This window comes from Macrobrachium rosenbergii, chromosome 8, assembly GCF_040412425.1.
Source record: "Macrobrachium rosenbergii isolate ZJJX-2024 chromosome 8, ASM4041242v1, whole genome shotgun sequence".
Taxonomy (NCBI): Eukaryota; Metazoa; Arthropoda; class Malacostraca; order Decapoda; family Palaemonidae; genus Macrobrachium; species Macrobrachium rosenbergii.
In genome coordinates, this window is record NC_089748.1 from 36877335 (window position 1) to 36899306 (window position 21972).

Here is a 21972-nt window from a genome sequence, read left to right on the forward strand (position 1 = left end):
TTGCCATCGCTGCGACTCGCTCAAAGAATAAATGATTGAATAAGAGAGAGAGAGAGAGAGAGAGAGAGAGAGAGAGAGAGAGAGAGAGAGAGAGAGAGAGAGAGAGAGAGAGAGAATCGAAAAGTCATTTACATCCGAATAACAAAATGTTTTCAATCCCAAAAAGTTAAGCTCTTAATAGTCTCCGGTGTACCCAAGACTACTGACTAGCCGCGAGCAATGCCCGGCGCAAGATGGGCATTAATGCCCTCCGGCTGACGGCTCATTGTAAATATTTCCAGAGTACAGCCGAAGGACAGATAATATATATATATATATATATATATATATATATATATATATATATATATATATATATATATATAAATATATATATATATATATATATATATATATAATATATATATATATATATATATATATATATATATATATATATATATATATATATATATATATATATATATATATATTATATATATATTATACACACACACATATATATATATAATATATATTCCTAATGGAGAGAACAATTATGTACATTTAATTATACAAATAAAAAAAACAAAAGCAGAACATATCATCACCTTGAACCAAGATATTGACGACAATTTATAAACACATCAATACAGACACTTAAAAAAAGTGCCTGGATTTTGCCACTTATCACTTTAGCTCCATACATAAGAACTAATCTGATACGGCATATACCACCACACTTTCTCAGTTTCGTATTGAAAACGATGTGGCAATGCAAATAGCAATGTATTAAAACACGCCTTAGAACACCGATTCAAGCTTTCTGCGGTTATAAACAATAACAGAGAAGTTAATAAATAACAGCACAGGTCAAAATGGGTCACCATATGGTTAATCTCAGTGGACCCTTCAGGCTTCTACAAGGAAACTCTCCCTAAGAAGGGTTAAACTGTACCTGAGGGAATCCGTAATCCTTTTAGAAGTGTCCTCCTAAAATTTTCAGGTCAAATCATAACGAACACCTCAGATCCTTCTGGCGCCCCCCCCCCACCTTTCCCAATTCCTGCATTCCACCCTTATATAAAGAGACAGACAGGATACCTAAATTCACTTCTAGTTTTGGCCGATTTCGCGTGACAAGAGAACCGCCTGTGCAGTCCACCAACGCCCTAAAGTTGTATCTCCAGAGGAACCAGGATCTTTAGAAGAAGTGGACATCCCACCGCTGACGAAGATTAAGAAATCAGGCAAAATTTCCTTCGTGTGTGTGTGAAAAACCATCAAGATGTACAGATATAGAGCTGGTTTTAGATGCATCACAAAGGTAAATAAAGTTCCTTATATTTTTATCGTCTGAGACAGTTGTCGCATTGCTGACGTGAATCGCCAGTCTAGGCTAGGAAAGCTTTGAAAGGTTACCATTTCTTTTCATGAGAATCATACTGGTTTCGTGGGCGTAGTCCTTTTTGACCTTTTTCGAGGCATAATTTATTTTTAACGTGTTTTCTAAATAACAAACAGATGGTTCCTTAGCTGAATACGTAACCAGCCTGAAAAAAAAATAATCAGGAACTCACTTTTTTTTTCCTGAATTTTGACGTTCAGTAGAGACCCGCTGAAGCGCATTTAGACATTAAACTGACTACATAATTCACTAAATAAATTAGATTGTTTAATTTAGAACATTTAGGTGAATCATTGCTATGCCATGACCGCTTTCTGAGACTTAATTGCAATGAATAATCTGATGATTTCGAACTGAATGACGTCATTCGGTTTGCTTGCAAGGCGTGAGAAGATTGGGCCAAGAAAATATCACAATGATAAAGATAGAACACTAAAAAAAACTCGATATTATTGTTGCTCGACATTCATTGTTACTTACGCTTAGAATAGGACTTTTTTTTTTTTTTACCTTTTTTGCTAAAGTTTAAACGTTGTATTGACTGCGTTAAAAAGCACTGTAATTACATTCTAGGTTTGGTTGCAAAGCTTTATAATTATTATTATTATATTTTCCTAAGTATGAATTTAGTTTCTCAAGGCTCCAGTCTGGACAAGTGCTTAAAAAGGCAAGGCTTACATACGCGTGGTCAGTTCTTATGAGGGAATATATATTTTACAAAGTGTCTGATATATAATTTTTTGAAAGCTCCGGTTTTCGGGGAAGGTCTTCATTTTATGCGCTTTCTCGTGGAATAAGATTACTTTTTAATGTTTATTTTGGGTTATTCGCAATATTTTTGTTTTAATGTATCCTTAAACTTACATGATTTTATAATCTTATGTTAAGCGTTGTTTATCATCAATTCGCGTGGCAATCTTCAGTTCATAACTCTTTGCGATTTTCAATTTTTTCAATTTTTTTAATTTATAAATTCGTTTATTTTGCTTATTTTAACTTTTGTTTCTTTTTGTTTGTTTCAAAATTTGTTCGTTTCGTTTATTTTAAATTTTATTTATTTTGGCTGCTTTGAAATTTTTTCTTTTGTTCATTTTATTTATTTTGTTAAACTTGTTTACTTTAAAATTTGTTTATTTCATTTATTTTAAAATGTTTACTTTGCCAATTTTGTTTAGTTTAAAATTTGTTTCTTTTGTTTATTTTAAAATTCGTTTAGTTTAATTAAAATTTTTTTATTTTAAAATTTGTTAACTTTATTTTAAAATTTTATTTTATTTTTTAAAATTTGTTAATTTTGTTTATTTAAATTTTTTCTAAAAGTTATAACGTTTGTGTTAAATTTTCGTTAAATTCGAAAATTTTTTTTTTTAATTTAAAATACGTTAATTTTTTAGTTTAATTTAAATTTCGTTAATTTTTTTATTTCAAAATTTCTTGTTTTTGTTTTCTAAAAGCTGTAACTTTTGTGTTTTAAAATTTGCAACTTGTTTATTTTAGAATTTGCTTATTTTTTTCATTTTTAAATGTATTTTGTAACTCCGGAAATATCATCAAATTTCATTCACTCATCTGATAAGTTTTCTTCATTAGAATGTCAATTTTCAGAAAACGGAAAGAACGAAAAAATCGGATTTCTTAAATTATTTAGTCTAATAATATAATAGGTAGGACATTGTGTGTGTGTGTGTATGTGTTTGAGTAATTATTCACAGCAAGGAATTTCTCTGAAAAAATGTTGGAATGATCCGATAAGCTTACTCTTGCTTTGAACATTTTCAAAAATATAGGTGAACGCTGTAAAAAACGTGGTAAAATATGCTATGCATTAATTTACACAGAAATATGATATATATATCCAATGCTTGAGAATGTCACTAAATCCACGTAGGAAGGTGATTGAAAACCTGGACTTTGAACAAGTAATTTCATAGTTTATTCTCCATTTTCACGTTCACACTGAATACAAAAGAAGTTGACAGAGATTTATATACAAAAACAGAGAAGGGGGTTAAAGTTTGTTAATCTGGGCGGCAGCATGTTCTTTAAACTAAAAAGACAGGGACAAAGGAACAAGAGATAATCCAGGGTGGAGATTAACATTCCCGGTGGAAGTAGCTTCGATGAACACGGTCTCTAGCAGATTTCTTTTCCGATGGTCGTGGACTTTGTAGGTTACCGTTGACTCATCCCAGTTCATCGTATGGCCTGTCTTAAGCCAGTGATTCACAATGGCATTATTTGAAAAGCCTCTTGAAATGGCATATTTGTGTTGGGAGCCTCTTACTTTTAGTCCTCTTGATGTTTGACCTATATAAATCTTAATACATTCTTTGCAAGGAATACTGTATACAATATTGTTTGAATTGGGCGGGCTATTCTTTTGGTTTATTTCTCATTATTATATTTAAATACTAAGTTAATATCAATAGTTTTTAAAATGGGCACTGCAGGAATGAAATTAGGATGAAATGGTAAACGGAGAATATTCTTAAGTCTTTTCTTAACACTGGTTGGATTGTAATATGTCTTTTTTACTTTATTTTTACAAAGTTCTAAAAAATATGGAGGGTAACAATGAATCTCCTATTTTATCAATAATATCAAACTCCTCTTCCAAAAATTCAGGACTACAAATTCTAAAGCTCTAAGATACATACTGGAAAATATTGGCACCTTAATTTGTTTAGCATGGTTAGAGTAAAAATGAATATATGACAAATTATTCGTGGGTTTCCTATACGCTTGAAAACAAAAATTGGTGTTATTTCTAATAACTAAGACATCCAGAAATGGTATACAATTATTTTCTTCATATTCTATTGTGAATTTTATGGGTGGTACAAGATTATTGATTGGTTGCAAGAAATCAGAATATTTACATTTTCTTGCAAACATATATGTGTATGTATATATATATATATATATATATATATATATATGTATATATATATATATATATATATGCATGTATATGTATATATGCATGTATATGTATATGTATATATATATATATATATATATATATATATATATATATATATATATATAGCATATTTTTGTGTATATTAATACATAGCATATTTTACCACGTTTTGTTTTTAAAAGGTTCACCTATTTCTTAAAACTTTCAAAGCATGAGTAAGCATATGTTCCTATCGGATCATTTTAACATTTTTTCCAGAGAAATTTCTCGCCGTGAATAATTACACACACACACACAGTTTCCTACCTATTATATTCTTGGACTAAATAATAATAAAAAAACGATATATACATAGAAATCCCGTCAGGAATGCAAGATTCTTTGCCAAATCTTGACCGCATCATGCAATGAGTTCACGAACACAACTATATAAAATATAAATTCATTTAACTATACTCTTAGCTTATGTGTATTTAGAAGTTAAACTGCAAAATGTCTAATTTAGGTCACATAGGTGCATAATTTGTGGTAGAACGCGACCGCTTTCAGAGAGTAAAATTTTTATCATTAATCCCCTAATTTCCCGTCCAGTGACGTCATACGGTTCACGTATTGAGAAGTGAAACTTGACAAAGGACGAGAAGATTGACGCCAATAAAATGCCGTTACGATAAAGAATAAAACGCTGAATTATTATTATTATTATTATTATTATTATTATTATTATTATTATTATTATTATTATTCAGAAGATGAACCCTATTTTGTATGGAACAAGCAGGGACCATTGACTTGAAATTCAAGGGATAGTGTCTTGTTCATTAGGAAGAAGTATCGGGAGGTAATGGAAAATACAGAAAGAAAAGATCCCTCTTATTAAACAAGTAAAAAATGCGCCGAAATTTCTTCGGCGAAACCGAGTTTTCTGTAGCCTACAGTGTATAATGGTGTATGAAACTCTCAGCCACGGCCCGCTGGTGGCCTGTGTTGTTGGCACCTATATCGGTGCCAGACGGTCGATCATGGCTAAGTTTAACCTTAAATAAAATCAAAACTACTTAAGCTAGTGGGCTACAATTTGGCATGTTTGATGATGGGAGAATGGATGATCAACAAACCAATTTGCAGACCTCTAGCCTCAGTAGTCTTCAAGATCTGAGAGCGGACAGAAAAAAAGTGCGGACGGACAGACAAAGAGCCATCTCAAGAGTTTTCTTTTACAGAAAACTAAGAGAAAATTAATTAAAATTTAATATATAAACGGAAGAAACTCGAACTCTTTCTGCTCGACATTGTCAGGCTTAGAGTAAGACTTTTTGCTCCTTCGTTTTGAAGTTCTTGAGGCTGCATTGTCCTTTCTCAAACATTATGTTGGCAAATGTCTTTGTAACTCGGTTTGGTTAAAACCCGTTATAATTATTTTTTTCTTAAGTATCACCGTACTTGCTCAGGGCTCTACAAGATATTAAGCTTCCTACAAAGAGCAAAGTATGAATGTGGAATCATACAGGTAGTTAATTCACTATTGAATTAACTACCTATATAATTTCACATTCATACTTAGCTCTTAGAGACTTGAGAAAGTACATTTACACTTAAGAAAAAAAATAATCATAACGGCCTGTACCCAAACCTACGAGTTAAAAATACATTTGCTAATACAATATTTGATAATGGACTTGCTGTCTCAAGAACTTCAGCGAGAAAGAGTAAAATATCCTACTCTAAGCGGAAGCAACAATAAATGTCGAGGCAAAAAAAAAAAAAAAAAAAAAAAAGTTCGATATTCTTCCGTTTATTTGGTCATTGATTGATTGATTTTCTCTTTTTTAATAAGTAAGATCTCTTCTTTCTGTATTTCCCATTGCCTCCTGATACTTCTGATGAACACCACACTCTTTGGAATCTCGAATTTCAAGTCAGTGGCCCCTTTGGTGGGCTTGTTCCATATGAATAGGGTTCATCTTCTGAATAATAATAATAATAATAATAATAATAATAATAATAATAATAATAATAATAATAATAATAATAATTCAGTTTTTTATTTTTTATCGTAACGATATTTTATTGGCGTCAATCTTCACGTCCTTTGTTAAGTTTCACTTCTAATACGCGAACCATATGACGTCATTCGACGTGAAATTATTGTTACATTTTCCATCAACATTTCTTCGATTCTTGAATGTCTTCTCTTCTCCGGACAGACATTTACTCTAAACACTGAATTGAATTAATCTCAAAAGCCCTAAAATCCATGTGGCCGGTCATAAAGTCACAGGAAATAAAGTCATAGGGAAAAATTCACTAAAAAAGTAACAATGTTGGCTAAGGAAAAAAGTCAGTAAAAAAAAGTCACACTAAAATATGGTAGCCGGTAATGAAGTCACAGAAAAAAATTCACAGAAAAAATTCAGTTTTTTCTAAGAAAAAACAAGTCACAGGAAAAAATTAACAGAAAAAGTTACAATTTTGGCTAGGGAAAAAAGTCACATTAAAATATGATAGTCGGTAATAAAGTCGCAGGGAAAAAATTCGCTGAAAAAAATTAATTTTTTTCTAGGAAAAATAATAAAAAAAGTCACATTGATTTATGGTGGCCGGTAATGAAATTCACATAAAAAAGTAACAATTCTGGCTGGGGAAAAAAGTCACAGGAAAAAAGTCACATTAATTTATGGTGGCCGGAAAAATTCACAGTTTTGGCTAGGAAAGAAAGTCACAGGAAAATATGGTAGCCGGTAACAAAGTCACAGAAAAAAAAATTCGCAGAAAAATTCACAATTTTGGCTAAGGAAAAAAATCACAGGAAAATATGGTAGCCGGTAATACTCGTATAGTCAGAGGAAAAAATTAACAGAAAAAAAGTCACAATTTTGGCTAGGAAAGAACAAAGAAATATTCAAGTCGGTTACAATTTAAATGGGTACATGTAATATCACGACATTACATAAGCTGTTTTCAATCTGTACATGTCTTGTACTGTCAAATGACTAACTTCAATATTATTGTTTAATTACCTTACGTGATTTTTTCATATATAGTTTTGTCAACATGTACAAGTCATGTTTTGCCTGTTTAGAACTGATCTGAGTTGACTATAGAATTTAGGCCAAAAGCCAAGCACTGGGACCTGTGAGGTCATTCAGCGCTGAAACGGAAATTGCCAGTAAAGGGTTTGAAAAGTGTAACAGGAGGATTAGGAGAGGGTTGAGGAAAGCAAGATGAAAGAAAGAGAATATGAAAGGAGGTACAGTAAAACGAACGAAAGGGGGTACAGCTAGGGGCCTCAAGAAGGCACGCTGCAAAGAACCTTGAGTAATGGTACATGAATAGACTATGACTGGCTTGTATATTATTGTTTGATTACTTGACTTTGTTTCCCAGCCAAAATTGACTTTATTCCGAGACTTTATTCCCAGCCACCATAAATTAATGTGACTTTTTTTTCCTGTGACTTTTTTTGCTAGTCAGAATTATGAATTTTTCCTGTGATTTTTTTTTCTAGCCAAATTTTGATTTTTTTTTCCTGTGGCTTTTTTTACCATCCAAGTTTGTGACTTTTTTCTTGTGGCTTTTTTACTAGCCAAATTTGTGATTTTTTTTCCCTGTGACTTTTTTTTTACTAGCCAAAATTGTGGCATTTTTTCCTATGACTTTTTTACTAACAAAATTTGTGAATTTTTTTCCTTGTGACTTTTTTCCTGTGCGTTTTTTTTACTAGACAAAATTGTGGTTTTTTCCCTGTTTTTTTTTACGTGGATTCAAAATCTATTTATGGAAATATCTGCTCAATGACTGCAATTTACCGTACTTCCGTTGTACACCTTTACTCTCGAGCTGTAAATTTTGTTCAGATAACTTTTTTTTTCACACTTGCATCTCATTTTCAGATACTGAGAGGCGCCAGTGGCCACGGGGTCGTGTCCTGTGTGGACGACATGGACGTCGCATCGGGTCCGTTCCTGGTCAGGGCAGCGAGGCTGGACCACATGCACTGCGTGAAGTGCCTTGTCGAAGTCTTCCAATCACCTCTTGAAGAAGCAGGCGTAGGTGAGACGCTAAATCTTCCTGCCTTTTTTTTTAACGCAATTGGAGACTTTACACCTTTATAATTCCCAAATACAGTTGGTTCTTATAACTCTTAAAAAAGATGGTGCACTCTTTATTCTAACTGGAAGCGTATTTCTTGACAGTTTCCGTGCGCCATGGGCACGAAGTTGGAGCCACTCCATTGTGGGCTGCTGTGGCCGGTGGCCATTTCGACGTTGCCAAGTACCTCGTTTCCAGGGGCGCCGACGTCAACGCCGCAACGAGATCCAGCTCCTCTCCGCTGTCTGTGGCCTGCTCCCAAGCACGTCTGGACCTCGTCAGGCTCCTGGTGGAGCGTGGAGCAAGTGAGTTTGTCAGCGGTAATCACTGGTGTTAAGAAGTGAGGCTGTCTGTGGCATAACTGTATTTGCCTTTAAAAGTGAAATAGAATGACCAATTTTGTTTTTAAATGTTCACCTAATTCACCGACGTATTTTCAGACATTGAGAACACCAATGGTCTTGGAACCACCTGCCTGATGCTGGCATGTCGCAGTGGAAATCCAGAGGTGGTCAGATACCTTGTAGGAATCGGCGCTGATGTGAACAGGCAGAAGATGGACGGGAGAACTGCTTTGCACGAATGCGCCAATAACGGTCGCACTGAAGAAGCTAAGCTGTTGCTGGGCCATCACGCACGTATCACCCGCGATCTTTTTGGTGAGTTTGACTTTGGAGTCTACGATTCAATTCTGCATTGTTTTTGTTAGATCGCATATATATATTTATAAATATAATACACTGATCTACCGGCTTCTGTTCTCAGGAGAAACTCCTTTGCTGTGCGCTAGCTTAAATGGGCAGACGCACATCGTCGAGTACATGATTTCCAGGCGGGAGCTGGTCCCAGTAGAGGACAGGATCAACGCAATAGAGCTTCTTGGTTCAACCTTTGCTGACAAGATGATGAACGCGGCCTGTGCCGTCTTGTGCTGGAAAACGGCTATGAATGAAAGGTGAGTGATTAGTTTGAATTTCCCCAATCGAGGATTATTTAACAGTAAAGTTGTTTTGATCGTGGCTATGCCCTAGACAGACTGATACACAGGTCTCCAGATCAGGAGCAGTCATAATTTGAACTTAGTGCACAATTTTATATTTTGAGCAGTCATAACTTGAACTTAGTACACAATTTTATATTCTGATATTATGTCTTGTTTTCCATCCAGTGAAATTCAACATTTCTTTTCAGTAGGCTTTCTAAGTGACACGCTGATTAGTTCAATCTCTCATCCAGTATTCTCTGACGTATGTCGCACAGTGCTCCTTTTATTTAAAACTCTGAACATCATAGAGAGTAATATTCTGCTCCCCACGACAATGATTTCGTTCTGCTTATGAATCTTCATTTACAGGAAAACAGGGCATAAAACATTTTCATACCAACGAATTTCTCTTTGACATATCGTTCCAGGCGTGCCAACGGTATTCCAGTCAGCACAGAAACCGACGATCCTCTCTACAGCAAATACTTCCAGGAACTGGCGACACCCGAGCAACTGGAAGAGATACGTTCCAACGGAGACGCCATTGGAATTCAGTCGATGCTAGTGAGAGCCAGAGTGCTGGGATACGGACATCACGCCACGTTTACCGACGTACGACGCAAAGGGGAAAGGCTCGCCTCAGCCGGCGATGTCAAGCGATGCGTCGTCCTGTGGCTGCACGCCCTGGAAATGCAACAGAAGACCCTGAGAGCTTTAGACCTCAGGAAGCTCCTCTTCCTCACGCCCCTGACCGATCTGTTTTCATCTATGGTTCTGGGGAATCCCGAACTCGACGATAATGTGGCGTATTTCGAGGACGTCCTGCGATTGTTTGTAATGTGTTCAAGGGGAGTGGAAGTTTGCATGGCGCATAGGAATCCCGTCACCAGCCAAATGGTGGATTTCCAGCTTGACAGTATCGTCCCTTTGGCAATGCATTTAATGTTGATTTTAACAAAATTCAAGCCTCTGTTGTCACCTCCCCAACTGCTGACAGTGAAAGAGGCAGTGTATAGGTTGGTCAAATTAGATCCCAGAGATGCCACAGGCAGGGGTCCTCTGCATTTGGCGTGCGCTGTTGGTCTCATCGTTCGCGTTGGTTCGCCTGTGGTCTCGACCTTCCCCAGCTCAGAAGTTGTAAGCGTCCTGCTGGAAACTGGTGCTGATCCTTGTGCGACGGACCACTGCGGGAACACGCCCCTCCACATGCTTGCCTTGAATGGCGAGTACCCCCGAGAGATTCTGGACGCTTTGCTCTCAGCCGGTTGCCACTTGGACGCCGTAAATAAAAACGGTCTCAGCTTCGGATCCTTGAGGGCCTCGCAAGGGGAGGAGCTGCACCAGATAGTGAACCCAGTCCGCCACACTTCTCTGCAGTGCCTGGCTGCGGCAGCCATTCGGAAGCATGGCATAGCCTATAAGGGCGTGGTGCAGCCTAAACTAGAGCAGTTCGTCGATATGCACTGATTCGTATGGCGAGATTATAAGTACCAGGGAAATCTCGAACTCCTTGTAATGTGTTGTACATAGACCTGCTAAATTATGCAGTTATGTATATACTTTGCATATTTTTGGGGAAAGTACTTTTAAGCAGACTCCAAACTTCACGTCCTGAACCATTGCATTATTCTGCATTTTAGAGTTCAGTTGTGTCACTTTGAATTACAGAAGTGTCATAGCAGCTTAATTATCTCAAGTATTGTTCATACGAATATTTATCTGTGATTGAGCTTGCTTCCTTTGTGATCTAAAATATCGTTTCATTGTGTCGTTATTCTGTACATCTCAAAGTATGAAGTTTCGAGGCGTGTATTAATGTATAGTTATTTTCTAATTTTCGTAAAAGCTTTTTAAGACTTGGCCCCTTTGTAAGCAGTAAGTGCTATGGTGTAATTAAAAAGTTCTTACGATTACTTTTGTATTAATCATCCATGAGACTTGACACTTTCTAAGTATTTGTAAAATATTTACCTACAAGTTGAATAGGTATCATGTCAATTTTCGTCATTTGGACTGATTTTTCCTATTACCACAAATAGATGATTACTGTAAACGAATTACCTATGTTTTTGTTTGTCAAATACCACTGTACATGTTTTGGCTTATATAAGTGATCTAGCCATATGCTGTGATACTGGTCTGTTATAGTCTACAGTATATAACTACAGGCCTCAGAATAGCCTATAGGCAGTAAATAGTATAGTAAGAATTCGCAATCATGCATTTATCTGGTGATAATAAACCTGCCTGTGTCAATATCAATAAATCGGTTATACAACGGTAATATTTGTCGTAAATAGGGAGTTAACATACAAAGGAAAAGTGCAGAAAACCAGAGATGGTATGTAAATAACTTGACGGCAAATTGGCAAACACCTTTTACTGATTTTGCTTTAATTTTGCACTTATGGGGATTTTTAATTTCATCGAGCTGCTAAAGTACAAAAAACATACGCACACACTCGAACACACACACACACACACACACACACACATATATCTTTATATATAAAAGTAAATATGTATGTTTGCGTGCAGGTGCGCTACAGAAATCCGAACCGCTTGACCGATCTAGACAAAATTTGGCACGTGGCCATCATTTGATCCAACTTAGATAATAGATAGGTTTCAAACCCGTACCCCAGCCGTCCCCCTTCAATTTGTAACTTATGTGGTTAATAAACTCTACGGGTTTATCATACATCATTTAATGTACTCGAGAAATACATTATTGAAAATGCTCTCGAGTACCACAGTAATACCTGGATAAAAAGGACATATAGCACAGCAATATTTGGATAAATGGAACCGTCACCACAGTAATATTTGGATAAAATGGACAGTCACCACATTAATATCTGGATTAAAGGGACAGACAGCATAGTAATGACTGGTTAAAGGTGACAGTCACCACAGTAATACCTGGATAAAAGGGACAGACAGTACAGTAATTCCTGGGTAAAAGGGACATTCAGTCCAGTAATACCTGGTTAATGGTGTCAGACAGCACAGTAATACCTAGATAAAAGGGACAGTCACCAAAGTAATACCTAGATAAAAGGGATGGTTACCACAGTAATGCATGGATAAAAGGGACAGTCACCACAGTAATACCTGGATAAAAGGGACAGACAGCACAGTAATATCTGGTTAAAGGGGATAGATATAAAGTAATGTCTGGTTATAGGAACAGACAGTATGGAAATACCTGGATAAAAGGGACCAGTTATCACAGTATTACCTGGACATAAGGGACAGACAATACAGTAATACCTGGTTAAAGGTGACAGGCAGTACAGTAATACCTGGTTAAAGGTGTCAGACAACACGGTAATACCTGGATAATAGGGAAGTCACCACAGTACTACCTAAATAAAAGGGACGGTCACCAAAATAATACCTGGATAAAATGGATAGTTTACCACAGTAATACCAGGATAAAAGGGACACAGAATTGTAATCCCAGGATAAAAGGGATTATTTAACTCACAGTAATTTCTGGATAAAAGGAACATTCATCTCTTTATATACCTGTCAGTGTCACCCAAGACTGTTTGTGGGTGTGTGTGTGTGTGAAAAAGTAAACATTCAGTGTCATCAATACAAACACCATTTTTTTGTCTTGTACTTACCTTATCCCAGTTGAGACGTTCCTCTATGTACATCTAGACTGACATTCAAATTTTCCAAGACAGTAAACGTTGTTGAAGCCCAGGAGAGTTTTAAGACACACAATGTATATTTTGTTTACAGAGTAATCGCCTGGGACAGGATGTCATTGCTTATGATGAATTCCAGTAGGTAATTTTCGGAAGTCTCCAGCCAGCCATTTCCAAAGGTGCCAGTGTGTAGCCATTTTTATGAAATACCATTTTGGATTTTTCATGCAAAATATATAGGAAATGATAAGGTAGTAAAGAACCTAAAAATACAACCTAACGTAAACTAGGGGTGTTTATGGTTACACTTTTTTGTCTTGTATTAGTTATGGAGTTGAGACGTTGGTATTGTCTTACCTGCTGACAAGTCCTTATTTGTAAAATCCATAGGCATTTGAACGAAGGTTATGTATTGAGAAGAAATTTTTGTTTTGATGTGATTAACCCAAGAAAAATATAAATTATAATTGCTTTGAGTCTAACGAAAAATAACCTTTCAGTGAAAACATTATTTTACGACATGTATTCTCATAAGCGACAATATTATTGGCGTCTCTGGCCACTTTCTGATGCAGGTCTTAAACATTTAACGAACAGGGAAGGCAAAAGCAAGATGGCGGCCATTAGGACCTTCCCCTCTATATATAACCTATCTCTATGACCCAACGCCGATTTCCCATCATGCTCAGCACGTCGTGTTTGTAAACAAACGATTCGCGAAGCCAGACGTAAACCAAAACATGACGGGACGACCCTAAAGGTGCTTACTTGTGATATTGTGGCGCTGGATAAAACCATGGCTTGCGTCAGGGACGAAAATTCCGTCCCCTGGACCACGAAAAGCCTCCATTCCTTGATAGTGAAAGTAAGGGCGCACCGCGTTTTGTGGGACAACTCCAATGAACATTTCCTGAAGAAGAACCTCAAGCGAAACCTGTGGGAGAGGTTGGCTACCGAGCTGCGAGAGGAATACCAGGAACTGCAGCAAGCCGACTTGAATTCGGGTAAGTCTGGGGGAAAATTCTGAGTAATCTAGATTACTTGTCATAGAGGGCCTGGTTAACCTATTGGTGGAATTTAAATGGACTGTGACTCGCCCCCTCACAAGCACGACCCGCAGTGGTCATGCATGGGCATGAGTTTCGATGCTAGAATTACCCAACCTCAAAACTGGTTAGATATTTGCCCTTGTGCATATCCTCGTGCTGTAGAAGTGTATAGTAGCTCCGCGTCGGCGACTGCCTTCTAACTCAACTTTTTCTACAGTCTTTTTGGTTGCTAATTATGAATTTACCTTTCATTTTTGGCGCTCGAGCCGAATTACCCTGTAATTAACCCGTGAAGTCCACCCGACAAGGAGTTTCCATACGCGATCTTCACAAGACAGAGCACGGCTGCGTCTGTTTCGAACGGTTCGTGTCCCGTCCGGCAAGTGCAGTAACTTGTTGACGTATGGGTACCCAACCCCCCTGTGGGCCAGTACTAAACACGGCGAAGGGACGTTCCATTTGGCCGACAACAAACAGATGCACCGCCAGTATCAGAACCCCTAAAAGTGTAGGAAAAACCAGTTGAAAAGGTAAATACAGGCGCGGAGCTAATGTATAGAATTACCGAACTACATATTTGCTCCCAGGAAATTGACTTTCCCAATTGTATTTTGGTTGCTTATCAAGAATTTACCGTCATTTTTTACCGCCCAACTGTCATTAACCTATAGCCTAATTAACCTCACAGCTGATTATATTTTTGCCATTGTGCATACATTGTACATACACAGTGTTAGGGGAACTTTTGGTGAAAGGTGAAGTTTCCTTCACCAGGGCGATTAAGTAGCACAGGTTACTAGATTAGGTTAGGTTAGGGTTCATTAGGTCAGTATGGTTCCTTTTATAATAGATTTCCTTAGCCAATCCCATATTGAACATACGGCTTCCTAATGACTTGCGCATCCGTGGAACCATTCCATAACATCAACATGACAGTCTGGTCTCTCTCACAACGATTTCCCCCACCCAAATCCCGGCTTTCCCATAGGGTCCCCAACCATGTTGGATAGAGGTGAGGATAATAATAATTGACCGGCAATCAGTAGCACCACCTCCTTCATCAGCAACACTAAAAGTATAGGAAAAATCAATTCCAAGCCAATAGTCCATGCGGAGCTGTTCTGTAGTTTTACCAACGGCTTTGCCAAGTAACTGCCTTTTTTAGCCTACGCTTGGTCTCCTCACTATGCTTGGTCTCCTCACTGCTCCGTAGCTGGGCTTGAAATGTCAATGACGATGTAAAAGTGGTAATATTATCATATCTGTTATATTTAAGGCTTGTTGTGTAAAAATATAAGACAGGTATTGAGATCTGCTTTGTACAACGCGTCAGTTGTAAGTGGAAGATACTCTTTCTTTGCTAGCCTATGTGAGTGTTGCATGTGTAGCCTAATAAAAAAAAATTAATCCATATTTCGTTTCCCAGTGGGAAAGTAGAGCCTTTGGTTTGGGGGATGGAATAAAATCGAGTGACAAACAGGGACATATAGCGTAATAATTTAACCAAGGACCCAGGAACCTGCCTGCCACGACTTAACCTGGTTTTAGACATTGCTTCTCTTTGTGAGGTTGCAGGAGACATTGTCTCCCCAGCTAATTTCTCATGACCAGAATGTGACATCTCTATTTGGAGATGGAACACTTTCTGTCACTTCTGAGAGACGAAACTCCCTCCATATGAGAAAGCTCATAAATAAATAGAGATTACTTGTATCTTCACAGGAATGGATAGAAGATTCAAGATGATGTATATTTTTCTTGTTAGTAGAATGTTTTCGTTTTCTTTCCAGAGGAAGTACTTGAAAAATTTTCCAAACTGAAGTCTTCATATGTGCGTGAGCATAAGAAGTTAAGAAACATGCCCAATGGTTCAGGGAAATCTGTGTCCAGCAAATGGAAATTCTTCGAGGCAATGTCATTCATACGTCCGGTGGATGAAAACCAGTCGGTGTCTTCTCATTCAGTGTCTCCAGCCATACAGACACAGGTAAGCTGGAAATATTTATGGATAGTTTTCTTAAATTCCTGTAAGTTTGAATTACTTAATTGTAAAGTACAATACAATTGTCAACTATATCATCAATTTCTAATTATGATTAGATCCAAGTATTTGCTGATGTTCTAAAATTCCTTGCCCAGCTTAAATGTGTTCATTATACAATGCAGTATAGGACAGTGTACAATATAAAACTTTGACTGTGATATTGTATTTGAATATCTTGAGCTACAGTATTTAGTAGACTAGCCGGAGCTCCTTTTCATTGTATAATATATATATTATATAAACAGTGACCATAAAGATAGGTGCTGTTTTTGGGAATGTTTTGTATTTGCTCATGTGAGAGTAAAAACCTGAAGTCTTTTGTATGGATTATCTTCAGCAAAACTGGTCTGGTCATTGGACCTTAATACCAAGGTTGTGAATTATTGGAATGTGAATGAGGGGGTTGGAAACCACTCACTCACAGCATCTCCCAGTCTTGGGATGACTCTGATGACTCCTCATTAGCTACAAGCTGAGTGGTATCCTGAGTTGCTTGGAGATAGAATTAGAGTTGCTTGGGAGAAATTGGTTACTTTGAAGTAGTTTAGTTGTTGGTGTCATCAGAAGGGTCTCTTTCCTCTCTGGAGCCACAGTTAAGCAGATAATAGGATTTCTTTTCTACCTTTGCTGAGGTGAGATCTTCTCTGTTTTTGCAATAAAGGGTTACAGCTTATCCCTTTCCCAGGAGCTTTGACCAATGTACTCACATGCCACGTTGATGATGTTATGCGAGTGATTAGTGGATTTCCTACCTTCATTCAATTGACATTAGTTAACTACTTTGTTACCAAGCTACAATGACTGGATCAGTTTTTGCTGAAGGTAATCCATATAAAAGATGACAGGTTTGTTTATTTAGAAAAATTACAGATTACAGTAATTCAAATTTATTTCATAAAATACACTTTTATTCTAATTCACAGATGGTTTTCTTAAATTTGATGGTAAATTTTAAATGATATAGCGTAAAATTCAAATCATTATTGAATACAGTATCATTTATTTTATGTGGAACAAAATCATTCTGTTTTCTGTGTAATATGTTGCATATTTTTCTTTGTTTGGATAGCCTAGACTGGAGTATATAGCAGCTATCTTAACATTACCCTATCTTGGTCATTGTTTATATATTTACATTGGCCATGAAGGTAGTGTTGTAAACAGATGCCCAGAATTCGCTAGAAGGCTCATCACAATTTATTGGGACCCAGGAGAATGGCATGACGTGCTTCAAAGAAGAAAACGCCATCCCCTGGATTGCAAACAGCTTCAAGGAAGAAAAATTCATCCCTTGGACTGTAAACAGCTTACATTCATTAATAGAAAAGTAAAATCTACTTGTGTTTTATGGGACAGCACAAATGAAAATTTTTTAAAGAAAAGAGTTAAACGAAACCACTGGGAGAGGTTGGCAGCCGAGTTGAGAGAGGAATACGAAGAACTGAAGCATTCAAATCTGAATTCAGGTAATTTATAGAAAAATTTTAATTGAATTCATGAAATACGTTCTTGCTCGTGAATTGTAGTGTTGACACATATCTTATAGTCTTAGAACAAGAGATAACATAGGTTAGTTTTAGACTAGTGGAACTTTACATTATGGTTTTGGTACAGTATAACCCCAAAGGCTATCCCATAATGTCAGAAATACAAATATGTTTTGTCTAGGATTAGAATATTGTGGTTCAATCCCAGTTAACCTACTAGTGGTCATAGGTCTGTAGTATTAATTGTAAGTATTCTAACCAAACATCCCTTAAAGTGATAAGAAATGGCCTTGAAATTCTAGAATATACTGTATTTATATTCTGTCAATGTTGTAAATATTTTTCATTTGTTTTCAGAGGACATAATTAAAATATTTTCTAAGTTGAAGGCATCATATATGTGCGAGCATAAGAAATTGAAAAATACGCCAGGTGGTCTGGATGGATCCACGTCCAGCAAATCGAGGTTCTTTGAGGCCCTGTCGTTTATACATCCTGTGGATGATTCGGTGTCAACTCATTCAGTTCCCCCAACATCACAGATGCAGGTAAGCTGCAGGGATTTGTGCTGATTTTATAAATTTCTTTGCCGAGTTTTAGTTGATGAGATATGAAAGTACAAAAGTGTATAATCAATAAATTGGAAAATGGTGCAAAAGCATTCTATTTTTTATGAATTATTTGGTGCAGTACCTGCATATTTCTTTCTTTGGATCACACTGACTTTATTATGCTAATAGTGTTGCCTAGCCTTGTGTAATTCATTGCTCTGATATGATTATTATTATTATTATTATTATTATTATTAGTACCACTGCAAGCCAAATTCCATCCAAGTTGGAAAAGCAGAATGATGTTTAAAAGCCCATAGGTCCCAATAGGGAGGGCAAAGAACCCCAATACATGAAAGGAAATTAAGAAGCAAAGATTAAATTGTGAAAGAGTAAGATAGGTAATTATACACAGTTGAAATAAATACAACATATAAAGTATGAAGCGAGACTCATGTCATACTCAACGAAAAAGCATTTACACCATATTTGAACAATCCATCTTCAGAATTTGGAAGCTCATTCCACAGTTCAGTCACAGCAGGAGTAAAACTTTTAGATTTAATTTCAGAGGAAAAAAGGCAAGAATGTTAGTAGCAACTGCATATCAAGTACAGTTAGTAATGAAGATATACATGCAGTTTATACAATACCTGGAGCCAACTCGCATAGCTTGCAGTTTACTGCAGTTCTATTTAAAGTTATAAATAGCCCATCCTAACTGATGTTTGGAATTATTATCGTTTGAATAATTTACTTAACCACCTACCTATGCTTATGAGATATGTCAACTAACCCATAAACATTCTTGTGTATTGTTTTAACATAAGTTAAAAAACATGATGCACTTATTGATCCCTGAACCCCCACCCACCCCTCTGCCTAGTACAGTATATTTATTGTTCTTCATTTAATGCAGTACAGCGTTGTACCTAACAGGGTAATGTAGCGTTAGATACATGTATTTTTAATGTAGTGTTAGATATATGTATTTTTCAGGCTGTGTGCATGTGTATGCATACAAGTATGCTTAGCTTTAAGGGAACCACTCACTCACTTTGTATTTGTTGCTTCGCTCTCATTTTGCTCTCTGGATGATTCTTTATATTAAACATATTAATCAAAATAATGACAACAAATATATGCTATCATTATTAATAATAATAATAATAGTAGTAATAATCATAATAATCATAATTATGATGATGATGATTTTTGAATAAGGAATATTACAGTACTGTGTCTCGGAATTGGTAAAGTTAAATCTAGGCGTACAGTAAACCCCCTGTATTCGCGTTCTCACGATTTGCGGACTCACTCATTCGCGGGTTTCTCTGTAAAACATATCTACCCATTATTCGTGGAAAATTCGCCCATTCGCGGTATTTTTCACTGAGAAATATTCACTAATTAATGTATTTTCATATAATTTTCATGAATAAATGCACTTTTTTGATAAAAATATTAAAATACTCAGGTGTAAGCATTTTTAGAGGGTTTTTCTTGTGTTTAAACTATCAAAATGGGCAGTTATAAGTGTTTTTAGAAGGGTTTTAGGTATTCGCAGATTTTAGCTATTCGCGGGCGTGTGGTATGCATCCCCCCCTAATACGGGGGGTCTGTATGTCTTTAATCTACTGCATCTGGATAAACAGTAGCCCACTAGACACCCCAGCTTTGCTTGTAAGATCGCAGGAGATTTATTTTGAGTAATTTTTTTGGAGGGGGGAAAATGGTAGTTTGTATTTGTTGTCAAGTATGGTATTGTTTTTAACATTGTGTGGATAAAGTTGACCCGTCCAGTGTTGAGAATGTGTAACTTTTTGTTCGCAGTTACGGAATGAAACTGGTACAGTATTTTTCTTGTGTGTGTTAGTGTTCAGTGTACGTTTGAAAATTGCATGTTTTAAAGACGTGATAAAAGCAGATTTGCATGTCGAGGTTGCCAAGGCTCTGATATTATCTAAGACGGGCATATTATTGTTTTTCCTGTCACGGCAGATATTTTGAATGTAGTCTCATGTACACTGTTTGGAAAATTTTTCACACACAACCCATTGAATTTTAAACAAAACTCAGATGAGCTGATTCATAGATTTTATCATTTTGTAATGAAACAAGTATGGAATTTCAGTGTCCTGTGTATACGGTATAAAAAGTGCAAAATCTTTCAAAATTTTTTATGTACAGTACTAAAATGTGTATTTTACTTTGTTTGAATAGCTGTCTTCCAGTATATATTTAGCTAACCTGGTTTTATTGAGGTAATTTTCATATACAGAATTAACATTATATTTGGGGTAACTTGATTCATTATTAGTAATTGAAAGTATTTCATTTCAGATTTCGCATCAAACAGAAGACATGATACCAGGGGTGCGGGTGGTGGCAGTTTATGATGCAAATTTACACATGGATGACGTAGACAGTCCACCCAGATGCATCACCCCTGAGAATTCGACATCTTCAGCAGGACTCACGAATGAGGGATGTACACATCCAGCAACACCCCCTTCTCAAAACTCTGATACCCCCCCAGAGGCATCTACAGCCTCCACTTCACAGAATTCATCCTGGAGAAATTCAAATGGTACCAGTTGCAGGTTATTTGGAAAAAGGAAGGCACAGAACGAGGAAGAATCGAATTATTTGTCGGCAGTCACGACGAGAGTCGATGACATTTTACAAATGCACGAAAGCAACCAATCAGACCTTGCAGCCAAGACGGGGAATCTTGTCACAAGTTTTCTGAGATTGTTGCCTGAAGATAAGAAAAAGAGAATGGCTGTGAAAATAGTACAAACTTTAATGTCCGAGTCATTAGAAGAGTCCGACTTATAACGACACTACGAGTAACAATTACGGATGTAGAAAAACCCTGTAAAATAAACGAGTATAATAATGTAAGAAGAAATGTGTATGGCGTGTTATTTTATACAACTTTCAAAAATAACTAAAAACGGATCAGCCAGTGTTTTCATACATTCCAAACTAACTATACTGAATGATTATAACAAAAGATTTAATGTTGGTATATAAGGTATAGTAATATTTTACAAGCAGCCCTGAAAAAAAAGGTATTCTAACCCCCTCTCGTTATATCTGGGCAAGATTTTTCTGCCTTGAAACTTTTTAATCGTTTTTTAAGTAATTGTGGAACATTATTCTTACATTTTGCTACCTTGGCCAAACTCCCAGTAATAAGTAGCAAGCTTCAAAGCTACTGGTGGCTCCTGATGCCATGTACCAAGCTGGTCACGACCACACTGGTGATCATGTAAGTCAAAAAGGTAATGTTGCACATATTGTTTTGGGTTTTATGATACAGTAAATGAAAATTGTGTTACATTGTTGCACCTATTATCATTATCTGTACATACTTAGGGTTTGTTAAAATTGGTTGTTTAAAACTTCTGAAAACAGCTGCAAGAAGCCAAACATTTTCGGAGAAGCACCTTGTGTGAGAGGCGATGCATATAATTGAATATTCATTTGGTAGCTGTTACACAGATTAAAGGGTTGACAGACTGACCTTGACTTTGCTGTACAAAGCAACTTTTATAACTCCTAGATTTTGGTACCAGATATACAGTTTATCTTCAAGTACAACTTTGAAGTTTTGGTATCCTCTTCGTAATAAGGGACTCACAATATGCACAATGCTCTTATATCTTCCCCAAACACTTCTATCCAAGTTGAAATTTGTGGACAATCTCTAACTCTTCATCGTGACCTAATAATAGTGCAGAATACAGTAAAAATACAACCAAATGATTCACTAAAAAACACATTTTG

At 36.4% G+C, this 21972-nt stretch overlaps 3 protein-coding genes across 3 annotated transcripts in view; 2 read left to right on the top strand and 1 right to left on the bottom strand.

Moving 5' to 3' along the window:
* Window positions 1–21972, bottom strand: part of LOC136840708 (protein fem-1 homolog A-like) — a 38738-nt gene that overhangs the window by 13154 nt on the left and 3612 nt on the right. The gene's annotated exons all lie outside the window — the stretch shown is intronic.
* On the top strand, window positions 1059–11429 carry LOC136840705 (protein fem-1 homolog C-like). Its single transcript, XM_067107506.1, has 6 exons — window positions 1059–1306; window positions 8204–8363; window positions 8507–8707; window positions 8843–9061; window positions 9168–9357; window positions 9816–11429. Exons 1-6 carry the CDS (start codon window positions 1268–1270, stop codon window positions 10852–10854), a joined length of 1848 nt encoding a protein of 615 aa, XP_066963607.1. The 5' UTR covers window positions 1059–1267; the 3' UTR covers window positions 10855–11429.
* LOC136840706 (uncharacterized) lies at window positions 13741–21144 on the top strand. Its single transcript, XM_067107507.1, has 5 exons — window positions 13741–14050; window positions 15886–16082; window positions 17209–17605; window positions 17984–18174; window positions 20521–21144. The coding sequence occupies exons 1-5, from the start codon at window positions 13843–13845 to the stop codon at window positions 21016–21018; spliced, it is 1491 nt and encodes a 496-aa protein (XP_066963608.1). The 5' UTR covers window positions 13741–13842; the 3' UTR covers window positions 21019–21144.